The following is an 11,340-nucleotide window of genomic DNA, read 5'->3' as shown; positions in this document are numbered from 1 at the left end:
ACATGAGCAAATGTAAATGGAAAAGGAAATGGAAATTCACAGTGAAAGCACAGCTTTCTTAGACTATGACCAATTAACTATCCTGTTTCTCTTCTAGTCAACCAGAAACAAAGCAGTTCAAAAACCAAAACAACAACAAAAAGATTATTTTTCTTCGAAGTTCTTACAACAAGAATAGATAGCCTTCCTACATATCATATATCCTTTTCAGTTAATTCGCGAAAAGGAAAGGAAATAGCAACCTAAATGTGCCTTCCGGTCGCTAACATTACCATGAGCAAGAAATTTGCAGCTCAGGCGGGTTCCGATTCATTGATAAAGGAGCCCACGTCTTTGAACCAGCGAATGAGGTTTCTATGATCTTTCACATACATCCAAGCTTGCAGAAATGGGAAAAGCTTCTCGTCGATACCGCGCGTCTCTATGAAAATATGGAATGCATCCCTGACCTTTTGGTCTAGTTCCCTGAGGTTGAAGAACCATGATTAGTGAAAAACATTGCATTGACATCATTAAGAATCTCAACAAAGTGATTCCATCAAAAGCATGACATTTATCTATAGTAGACTCTTGAAACCTTTTCGAATCCAAATGCCTTGCTTGAAAACAATGACACTAAAAATGTTTGTCATGCTAAACCTTTACAATTTCAAACATATAAAAAGGGATTGCATAATGCTTTGTTGGTTGCTAGCAGTCATACGTGAAGTAAAACAAAAACGACTGTAAGAATCTAGCCATACAAGCATTACTTCGTCTGAGTGACAAACGATTCAATCAAGAGGCAGCTTAGTTTATGAAGACAGAAGACCAAGTTTTTATAAAAGAGAAATTCAACTTTTATATTCAGCATTTGTGATTGTTAGAGAAATAAATGTAAACTACTGAACAAAAACAGAACACTGCATTCCAGTTACAGAATATGAAAGTTATACCAATGGCTCTAAATGATTTTTAAGGATATTCTTCAGGAAAGTGGCAGGCCTTGTTTTGATACAGATAAACCAAAAAATGCTCCATGCATTTTGGGCAGTAGTGACATGTAAGGCTCACAAAACAAGTACATTGAGCAAGTTCTAGTAAACTACAAAATTATGAATATTGACCTTCTCAACTATATTTTAACAAACTTCTTCAACGATCAACCATTCCCCTTCTCTTCTTCGTGGTAAAATTGGCCAAAACCGCTCCTTCATGAAAGCCAACAAGGGCACACTAATGCAAAGAATGAAGTTACTCGGACACCAAATTGACATTAGTAGGAAATCACTCCGACACTAAATTGATGCAACACCAAAAATCAATCCGAAACTCACACAGAATTTGGATGAAGTGGGGCAGCTATCTTGCATGAAGAAAAGAAGATCTCACAAAAAATCAAAAGGAAAAAACTTTGATAACCAAAAATTGATTAATACATAGGGGCATGACATGTATAACCTTAATTCTAACCATACTAGGAAAATTTTCATAATTAATTGGGAAATGCAATAACCCAAGGAACTCCTACCAAATCAAATGAACTCTTGCCAAACTAAAATATAGCAATGTTTTGGCAATACTGATCCATCTCAGGTGATCGTATTGGTATTAACTGATTTTGCCACCTGTGTTTGGAGCATCATATTAAGTTGAACCCATGATGTTCGAAAGAAAGATCTTACAATGATTTCACTAGATTTTATCATCAGTTCTGATGCAATGTTTAGTATTACAGAGGAATCTTATTTTAGCAGTTTTTAGGAGCATGATAGGTTTATTAATAAACATTTTATGCCACATTCAAGTTATCTCCTTTCTGTTATATAAAAAATTGTATGTATCTTCTTGGATGGTATTAGTTTTACAATAGTCCCATGTTGGTACTTGTGAAATTGCCACGTGACTACTGTACCAATATGTCATTCTAGAGGCATCCAATCTCCCATTTCCGGGTCTTGACCTTCTTGTTGCACTGCCTAGTTGGTTGGCCAGCCATGTTTGTGAAAGTCAATCCTCCAGCTTCTCTAGGATCCTCAAAGGGTGGACTTCTTTTTCAGGAAAAGTCAATGGTCTTGATAGTCAAAGCTCAGGATAATCCTGGTTTCTAGAGGGAGGATTATTGCTTCAACAATGTCTCAGAGGTAAACTTTAATGTTATTCTTGGAATAGGTTAAGAAGCAACAAGGCAATTTGATGTGTTTGTTTTGCATCTCATCATGTCACTGGAACATATACTAGGATACTTTAAAAAAAGAAGACATCACTCGACCAAATCAGACATGGACTTGTCGAGAGCCTATTCATCTGTTATTGAACATTCCAATCTAGCAGGTAAACTTTATAGAAACTAGAATTTTTTTTTTTTGGATTTGTTGTTATTCCTCAATGTTGAATCATGAAACTAAGGAATTTACTTGAGACTCCAAACATAGTCAGCCCAAGTTCATCTAGGATGCTTGTGGCATGCTGAAGCTCTGCTAGAGGTTGGTCATTTGAACTTGAGCATTTGTACCTACGCTGTAAGATGAAAGTCTCAAAGAGACCAATTTCTCTACCAATGCATGATGTCGCTGACAGGAGTTTTGACCACCATTGATGACCTACTAGAGGAATTAAGGCTCATTATTAGTTATATAGCTCCTTAAATAGAATTTTCTTAATATTCTATCACCAATAACTTCAGTCTCCTAATATCAACGGCATCCATGGAAAAGATTAGATAAGGAAGACCAATAACCAATGTTCAGGAGTAAGACTAATGATGAAGTTGGTTGCTGCCAATATAGCAGCTTCATTTCATGAGCTTAAACCCACCTTGAGGTGAGACGAGGAATTTAGTTCTCAGGCTCATGGCTATATAACACAATCCTGAAACAAATTCAGGATTGAACCAGCTGTAAGCAGCTTCAATGATCTGTGGGCAATCAGACTTTGAAGTTGGCGTAGCAATGGTATCTACCTGGTCAATACGCATTGCCCTCTCCCAAACACTAACAGACTAAGCACATAACTAGGAAAACCAGTACATGACTCCCCCCACAATTGTTTGAAGCAAAATACAAATTTTAATTCTCCGTGGGTGTTGTTGTTTTTGTTTAAACAAAATGAAACAAAAAAAAGAAAACCGGCGTTCGTCCATCATAAGAACTACATCATCTAATCAATTCATTGCAATGCAGGCTGAAACCCCTTGCACATTATCGAGGAAACAAATGTTAAAACCCAGCAAAAAAAGTTGATAATTTCTCCTATGCAGAAAAAAAGTGAACAGAATCGAACAACTGAGAAGGATAAAAGAGGAAGCGAAGAAAAGGGAATTGAGCGAGTGGAAGAGCATACTGAAACACGCGTTCCTGATACTTGGCCATATTGCTCCGTCCAGCGGGCTCCGAGACATTGGGTCGAAGGCGCACGGCATGTATCCCGACGACATCTGGATACAACCCGCAAAGGAACTGAATTGATTCCTCCCGCCCAGGCTTGGACACATCGACATGGAGGAACAGCTGGTTGATCGAGTCGTCGCCATCGTCATCACCGACACCAGAGGGCATGATGTTCTCAAGTCGCATCACGGATATCGTGATCTCCTCCTCCTTGTAGGTTCTGCGGAGGACGGGACCATCCCGGTCCAGCGCGCCCTTCACAATAGAGTAGGCCGAAGGTGGATTCACTTTCTGAGCACCAAGGAGGAAGGATCTTGCTTAGAGAATCCTAGTCTGAAAACGGCGAACACACACCATAGAAAGGAGAGAAATGTACCGGCGGCGGATTCATCTTGGAAACCTCGATGTAGTGTTCCTTGAGCGAGCGAAGGATGATGGAGTCCACGGCGGAGGCAGCTCCGGAAGACAGGGATCTTAGGTCGAAGGAGCGCAGGGGCAGGGAAGCGGCGGGGCCGCCGCTGCCGCTGCCGCCGCATCGCCGCAAAGTCTGAACGCCTCGTCGCCACATCTCAGCAATTCGTCTGTTCCGGTCCGGGTTTTAGGAGAGAGAGAGAAAGAGAGAGGAGTATAAGTTCGAGTTGGTTCGACTGAATTTCTAACGGGTCCAAACACGAACCGACGATCCGCTATAATAGATCCATCAACTCAAAGCGGTTCAACCCGAACCCGAGCCAGCTACCAATCCAGTTAGGACTAAATCCCATGCGCTATTGCCCTACAATCCCTACCTTCACTTTTATTCGACAAGTACTGGGCGCCACTTATTTATCCAACGCATCTACTGAGAACATGACTCTGGGTAGCGATCTGCTGGGTAACGGGACCAATTTTTGTTAAAGGGCTATAAGATCCCCCCTTTCCAGCACAAAATTTTGGCCACTTCCGGAAACTTCTGCATCTTCGCCCGCGATCAAGTTCCCCCTCATTTTTCAAATTCGCCGCCCATTCTCCCCCCTGTCCTGCCCAGATCTCGTCGCCCCTCTCTGCTCCTTCGTCGCCACTCGTCTTCACTCGCCGTGCCGACGCTGCCGATTGCCTTTGCCAGTGGCCTCGCCGACGGCAGAGAAGGCTGGTGGAACGATGAAACGGAAGACCCCATCGGAACTTAGGGTACAGTTTACTCTTCTTTACTGGTAAACTCGATAGATGTCGGATTAATAAAAGACAGCTCAATGTTGTTCAATTGATCCTTTCAGCAGTCGATTGAACAATCATTGGTTTTTCTCCATTTAGATTTTTTTTAGTTCATGTCCTGTCTTGTCGACCTTAGGTTTCCTACTCCAGGATTCTTGTTTTGTTTGTTTCTCTGTGATTCATTCACTCCTAGATTTATTTCATTTTTCATAGACCTGCAGGAGTGGGATACAAGAAAGTACGAATCATCCGTTTCTTTAAATTTTGACTGGCATGCCTACATTTTAGTTAGTATTAGATTCCTTAATAGGATTACAGTACTTTATCTTTTATCTTGTGTTTGCTTTGCCATATAAGTACAAATACATCGATAGTTGTTTGTTCTAATTGTCCTAGGATTATGTTGATCTGATTTTATAAGGTCTTGGACAAATGACTATAAGTTCTCCATGGTGGAACTTTGAGTGTTTTTCTAATTGTGCTTTGCTAATGTTTACTATTTTTTGCAATTATCAAAGTATTGAGACTTAAGACAATTGTTTCTCAGGACAATAGATTTTATTAACCTAACAATTTACATTCAGAATTTGTTTGGTTAATGCACATTTCAATCCCATATGCTATACATCAAGAAGTAGATATAAGTTGGCTTCTGTGTTTATTATTTTGAACTTTCAGTAGAAGATGAAGGAGATGCCTGTAGATCCATCTCCAATTTGTATCATGGGGAGAGAGAGAGAGGACTTGGCATGGATATATATACATACATAGTGGTGTGACATGATTTAGGCGTCCATGGTAGAAACTATAAAGATGTATATGGCCTTATTGTTAGAGAATCAAATGTTTGATTGACATTAACCTACATGACAGAGTGAACAGTTGAAGCAAAGAAATGGTCAGATAATCACAGAAAAACTTGTGCCAACTCTTCTTGATCCAGAAAGGTAAGTTAACATAAAGCAATTCTCATATTTCTGAGGTCATTTTACTGACTGTTTGGGTAGTAATGAGATCAGGAAAGGTGAGCAGTTGAAGATTCAAAAATACTTTAACACTCGTGTCAATGAGATCTATCCTGTTAAGAAGTCAAGTGAGAGATGCAAAGTTCTATATGGAGATGCGAAGGCCAAGGTTTAAATTCTCATTCATTGGCACTAAGTATTCAACTACAAAAGCTAATCTGATGAATTTGCTAAACAGGAATTCTCTAGTGTTGATGGATATCCTAATGTTATTCCTAACCCTTCTGATCCTTCTTTACCAGCTGAGGGCAAAACATCAATTTTGTGGTATTACTTGCTTTTCTTGTACTTCAAACTATCTTCATTTAGTTTCACTGTTCCTACTAATGGACAAATTAAAGAGAAGTTCCTTCTTTAATGCAGTGAAAATGTGACTATGTTAAATAAAACTGAAGGTGCTGATAAAACGTGCATAGAGAAAAATTACCAAGGTTTCAGGAAGATTGATAGATGTAGCCAAAATATGCTGCGCAATGTTGTGGAGCTCCATATGGGAGATGAGAATCTTGATATTCCTGCCAAAATTGATATGGTATATCTTCTGCAAATTTGCTATCTCTCTAGTTTATGCTCCTAACTTTGTTTGGTACCATTTCTCAGCATGTTCATGTGATGTGTTTCCTAGGAAAAAGCCCTAAAGGAGTTGGATGCTCGTAATATTCCTACTAATTCAACTTCGGTGCCAGTTGATTCTGGAAAAATTGACAATCAATCTCCAAATTCAAGTGCTTTTTGTTCTGAATTTGCGAGGCCAGGTCCTAGAATTACTTCTGAGTTTGAGATTCCAAGTCCTAGAATCCCTTTTGATTTTACCTTGAAAACCAGCTTGCGGTTGGTTTTATCATCCTCTGTTAAATGGTGAGTGTTATAGTCAGACTCCTTAGATATATTCTTTGTAAATTGTAATATGTACAAAGTTTAAACATGCTGAGTCTATAGTCATTTATTGATCTCTGTATCTAGTTATCAATTGGTGACACTCTATACCTAAATTTAATGAGGTGCAAATTGCTTATTAAATATGCTTTGTTCTATAGACGATGGAGACCATAGTTTAGTGACAATAAGTAAATATTTGAATGAGAAGATGCATTGTATCTGCTAAAAGCAAATGGATAGTAATCTTTTGTGTGGACTGTTTCTGGGATACAGTTCCTTTTCCCTCAATTTTCTAAGTATGATTCCACTAGTTTTTAACTTTTTATAATTATGATTCTAGTTTATAAGCACATGACATGATTTAGATGTCCTAATTTGTTCATCTCTTGAGCATCTCTTTTATGAAAACTGATTTTATTTTATTTTTATATGTTGAGAGGTTCAACCTTTAGACTTGTTCAAATTATTGTCTAGCATATTCTCATTACTAAGTTTTGACATATATGGATTTTTTTAGAAAATAATTTCGTTGGTTTTATTAACAAGAATGGTTTAAATTTGGTTTGTTGGACTTGTTTGCTTAGCCCTTGTTAAACTAATAATTAAATTAGTGTGGCATCAAAGAAGGTATTACTGTCGATGTGGTGAGGTCATTTACACCTTTCATAAGAATCTACTTGCATATACTACCTACTGAATATCTGATGCAGAAGCATATACACAACACCTTGTTCCTTGTTTTTTTTTATGATTCAAGTGCATTACCATTTAATAGCCTATCTATACCTTTTAAGGTGATTTCCAGATAACTTCTTGGTATGGTAATCCATCTGCATGAACTTAGTTGTGCTCACAGTTTATCATTTGATTCTCTTGGTGAGTGTGGATATCTGTGGTTAGAGACATGTATCATTAATGCTAATGCTATGGGTTAGCTTTATTCCAATGATTGAGAAAATGGTTTATGTCTGCTGGAAACAATTGGATTGGTGTGGACATTTATTTGTACTTCTCATCTATCTTCTCCATACCTGTGTTGTCCTACACCTTGACTCTGACACTTTAAGCGTGCACTTAATATTTCTGTTGATCACATATAAAAGATTCTAGAAATAACTATGTTAGGCACTACCTACATTGGTTATTCGTATCCAAGTACGAGTAACATAGTTTCCAACTTTGATTCTAGTTTATAAACACTTGATACATTTAGATGTTCTAATTTAGTCAGGCTAGGTCAACCTATTGCAACTTGGCTTGAGCACTCATGTTGGTTAGGTGACTTGTTTCGGGTAGTTCTGAGCATAGAAAAAATTGAACTGGCATTGGGATTTGTTGATGTTTACGAACCAGCTTGTCTGCTTTGGACTTTGTAACTATTGAATACTCCTGATTATCATAATTGTTTTCAGTATATTCTGATGCCGAATTTGTAGTCTCTCTCCATGTTTTATCGCTTTTGATGAAAAAAAGGTTAATTTCGCATGTAGGTGTCACAGGTCATTTGCAACTCCTTCAATTGATGCAAGTTGTAATCCATACAGCTTGTGGTCAACAAGTGTAGATGGTGCTACTCCCCAGGTGAAATTCTATAAATCACTGCACTCATGGGTATATCCTCAGTCTTCTCTACCTGCTTCAGTTGTGTCAGTTTTGGCCTCATCTGCTGGAAAGGATGGTCAGTTAATGAACTACTTTTCTTTTTTGATATATTATTCTTTTGTATAGGTTGGCCACTGACTCTTGTATTTTGCCATTTATATTCATAATTTTTTAGACTCACACTTTTGGCTGAAAAGGCAGCAGGATTGGGAAGATTCGTTTCGAAGCCTATACTACATGCTAAGAAAGAACATTTGTAACATGTTCTATGGTATTTCACTAAACTTTAATCATATTAGTCTTCCATCATCTTGAACAACTATTTCACTAAATAGTTGGTTAGACAACCTGCATCTCTCTTTGCTGTTACTACATTATTATGACCTGAAGAATTATTTTTTTATGTGATGGCTATTCTTGGATAAACAGGCATTGCAATTCTGTGACAGACTAAAAAATAATTATACAAATTACAGCTTACTATTACTTGGCGCAAGAAGTTACATGCATTAAGAAGTCTTCAGTTAACAATGTTATCTGAATTTATAAAGATTTGATTATACCGTCACAAAATACTATGTTTTCTAGCACAGCATTATTTGTTTTTATGAAGATTTGATTATGCCATCACAAAATACTATGATTTCTTACACGTCAATCTTTATTTACTGTGTGATATTGATGCTGACCTCTCCTTTATTTTATTCAGAATGCATTCTTGTATGTGCATTTGATTCTTGTGAAAATTGCAGTTTATACTGTGCAGTTTGTGGTTTTGTTCATTGGGGGCAACTTACTTGGGAAAAAGAAGCGCTCATGTAATGCTTACATATCACAATCTACACATGGTCTACGATCCTTGCTAAGAAAAAATGTATGCTCAGCTATTTCATTAGGTAGCTTGGATTGCATTTATTATTCTTAACTTCTAGTCTAATCATTTAAATTGCATATTATATGCCTCTCTGCATTTGCTTGGAACGAGGCAAATGTTTCATTGAGTATCAACTGAATAGAACTTACGTTTTCATTATCAGACAGTGATTAATATATTCATGGTAGGCAACAATTGATCAATACAATTTAGTTGTGCTCGTTTCATAGGTATGGTAAAGAACTCACTCAAAGAAAAACTGATGAGAATATTATTAAAAATTTAAGAATATACATTGCATAAGGATGTGGGAGCTCTCTTATAGAATGTAAAAAAGATTTATTCTCCTAGAAACAAGGTCTAGTTTTATCTGATTTATAGTAATTAGTAAGACTCAATAATGGATCTTTATAACAAAGATTTTTAAAAATGGAATAAAAATTATATATATATATATATATAATTTACTAGTTAATAGTTAGTTCCTAGAGACCAACTAGAGTGATGGCTGCCAAGTTGATGAAGCAAGTAAATTGGGTTTGTTGAATATACACGTTTGAGTTTTGGAGTTGAATATACGCTTGTGAAAGCTAATGAGTTGGTCGAAAATATGGGAGAAGATGATAATATGTTGCAACTTCAAAATAGGAAGCACACTCAGCAATAACTAAATGACACAATCTGAAATCATAAAATCACACAAAAGTATCAAATTAATTATTATTTTTTTTAATAACATCCTAATTTTTTTATGCTCATAGATGAACTCTTTCAGACAATGGAGAAAAGTATTTAGTTGCGTTCATTTTGAAATTTCATTTTCTGTTGAGAAGGGTTGTAAATAGCTAAATTCTTTGTCTGATAAACTTTGAACTTTATAATTATCAGAAAATAAGTTTTACTATGCCATTTGGTGAAGTTGAAGTGGATAGATCAACTGAGGATGACTTGGTTGAACTTATGGAAATTGAGAAGAAAAGATTGGGCCAGGTATCAATAACTGTCTTTTCAGGCTTTGCTATGCTTTATAACTTAACTCAAGCATGATGATAACTTGTGATCATTATGCAGATTTTCCATCCAAAATCTACAACGGGGGAAGTGGATAACAATACCTCTCGGTCCCTCCTTTCATTTAGTGGGCATGAGGAGGTCCAATCCCTATATGATATACTCATAAACTATAGGTATTCCACTAAAAGCCTCTTCAATTTCTAGCAGCGAACAGTGAACGCAAGCCTTAAAAGAAATCGTTGACTGCTAATTGTTTACTGGCTATGTGCTCTTTAGGGAAACCTTGAATTCCTTTACCGGTTCAGATGTTCCTGTCTTGTATGCACCTGTCCCATTCCAGAATGCAACTTTACATGTTCCAGAGGTAAGTGTGCATGCAGACTTTTTGTGATCACTGTTCTTGTAATGCTGTTTCTACTAGTATGCTTACTGAAGATTTCTGCTGATTTTTAGATGACATGTAAGGAGATACGGAAAGCTGATATGGTCGTTCCTTCATCTAGTGGCTCAGATGCTAGCTATACAGAAACTATACCTGGTATATCCGTAGGTGATCTTTGTTTTAGTGTCGAACTAAAGGATGCAATTATTCCGCCATGGGTTGTGTATGGTGTTTGGTCTGTGATGAGCTCTGAGGGGACTACTTTCCAGTCTTTGTATGTTAAGAATCAATTGACTCCTTTGGTTAATTTAATCTTAGTCTTTAACAATTCATGCATTGTACATCAATGACATGCGTGTTTTGAAGGATACATTTATGTATTTATTTATTGTTTTGTTTTGCAGTCTGAAGACGGAACCTACTTCACTTGCCCTAAATGTTGCTCTCAAATCTATCTGCTCTCAAAAAGAAGTGCCTGATGGTAATGCCTTTGGGCTTCCTGCTGCGGTTATGAATCCTTCTCTGAGAGGTGCAATTCTGGAGCGGCTCAGTTTTTATGATGGTGTTTATACTGCTAACATCACTTCCATCCTTGATGATTAAGAAACCAGTCCGGTAATGGAAAGGTGACACTTCCTGCAACTGTTTATTTACTTAAATTTGCAAGCCTTTGCCACAGATGTTCAAGTAACTTGTGCGTCCGTCGGAATCAGGTCGTGGTGCCTATGGTTTGTCTTGTCTAACCTGGAGTAGCATTTCATGCTGCACATTTTGTACTTATTTCTGTATCTTATTTTGTAATTCACTCACATATGAACTAAACTTGCTTATAGACAAGTTATTTCTGGTGCAAATTTACAATTACGTATTCCCCTTGTTCTGGTGTGTTTATCTCCAAAGGCTTTTATATTGTTCTATCTATTCTTCTTCCAAAGTTTGTCTCAGCATTAGGGACTAACCTAGGTTGGTTGTTAATTTGGTTTCACTTTAGTTAACCAATTC

The 11,340-nt window shown here is 37.2% G+C and overlaps 2 protein-coding genes across 5 annotated transcripts; one reads left to right on the top strand and one right to left on the bottom strand.

Annotated features, from left to right (window-relative positions):
- Window positions 1–64: 64 nt before the first annotated feature.
- Window positions 65–3,986, bottom strand: LOC122045145 (uncharacterized protein At2g39795, mitochondrial-like). Of its 2 annotated transcripts, none has more exons than XM_042605235.1 (3): window positions 3,745–3,986; window positions 3,322–3,659; window positions 65–465 (listed from the first exon to the last, which is right to left on the bottom strand). In XM_042605235.1, exons 1-3 carry the CDS (start codon window positions 3,934–3,936, stop codon window positions 294–296), a joined length of 702 nt encoding a protein of 233 aa, XP_042461169.1. In that variant the 5' UTR covers window positions 3,937–3,986; the 3' UTR covers window positions 65–293. The 2 variants fall into 2 exon arrangements, with proteins under 2 accessions (XP_042461169.1, XP_042461170.1); XM_042605236.1 differs by having other exon boundaries at window positions 3,322–3,623.
- Window positions 3,987–4,301: 315 nt separating this feature from the next.
- On the top strand, window positions 4,302–11,213 carry LOC122045144. 3 transcript variants are annotated; one of them, XM_042605233.1, is made up of 14 exons: window positions 4,302–4,538; window positions 5,436–5,509; window positions 5,582–5,696; window positions 5,766–5,854; window positions 5,951–6,119; window positions 6,213–6,445; window positions 7,957–8,144; window positions 8,244–8,339; window positions 8,821–8,942; window positions 9,831–9,932; window positions 10,014–10,129; window positions 10,233–10,320; window positions 10,410–10,612; window positions 10,743–11,213. In XM_042605233.1, exons 1-14 carry the CDS (start codon window positions 4,509–4,511, stop codon window positions 10,939–10,941), a joined length of 1,824 nt encoding a protein of 607 aa, XP_042461167.1. In that variant the 5' UTR covers window positions 4,302–4,508; the 3' UTR covers window positions 10,942–11,213. The 3 variants fall into 3 exon arrangements, with proteins under 3 accessions (XP_042461167.1, XP_042461166.1, XP_042461168.1); XM_042605232.1 differs by having other exon boundaries at window positions 5,570–5,696; XM_042605234.1 differs by having other exon boundaries at window positions 4,309–4,538; window positions 5,570–5,696; window positions 10,410–10,494; window positions 10,743–10,884.
- Window positions 11,214–11,340: the final 127 nt, after the last annotated feature.

This window comes from Zingiber officinale, chromosome 2B (assembly GCF_018446385.1).
Source record: "Zingiber officinale cultivar Zhangliang chromosome 2B, Zo_v1.1, whole genome shotgun sequence".
Taxonomy (NCBI): domain Eukaryota; kingdom Viridiplantae; phylum Streptophyta; class Magnoliopsida; order Zingiberales; family Zingiberaceae; genus Zingiber; species Zingiber officinale.
The sequence above is the reverse complement of the archived record's forward strand: the minus strand, read 5'-3'. Positions and strand labels throughout refer to the sequence as shown.

Bases quoted from the DNA above. Each gene is read 5' to 3' on its own strand.
- LOC122045145 (XM_042605235.1), bottom strand. From the start codon at position 3,936: ATGTGGCGACGAGGCGTTCAGACTTTGCGGCGATGCGGCGGCAGCGGC. The intron at 3,660-3,744 runs GTACATTTCTCT...CTTGGTGCTCAG, and splicing joins CCAAGATGAATCCGCCGCCG to AAAGTGAATCCACCTTCGGC. The intron at 466-3,321 runs GTATGCTCTTCC...CTTCAACCTCAG, and splicing joins TATCAGGAACGCGTGTTTCA to GGAACTAGACCAAAAGGTCA.
- LOC122045144 (XM_042605232.1), top strand. From the start codon at position 4,509: ATGAAACGGAAGACCCCATCGGAACTTAGG. The intron at 5,855-5,950 runs GTATTACTTGCT...TCTTTAATGCAG, and splicing joins GGCAAAACATCAATTTTGTG to TGAAAATGTGACTATGTTAA. The intron at 10,613-10,742 runs GTATGTTAAGAA...TTTGTTTTGCAG, and splicing joins GGGACTACTTTCCAGTCTTT to TCTGAAGACGGAACCTACTT.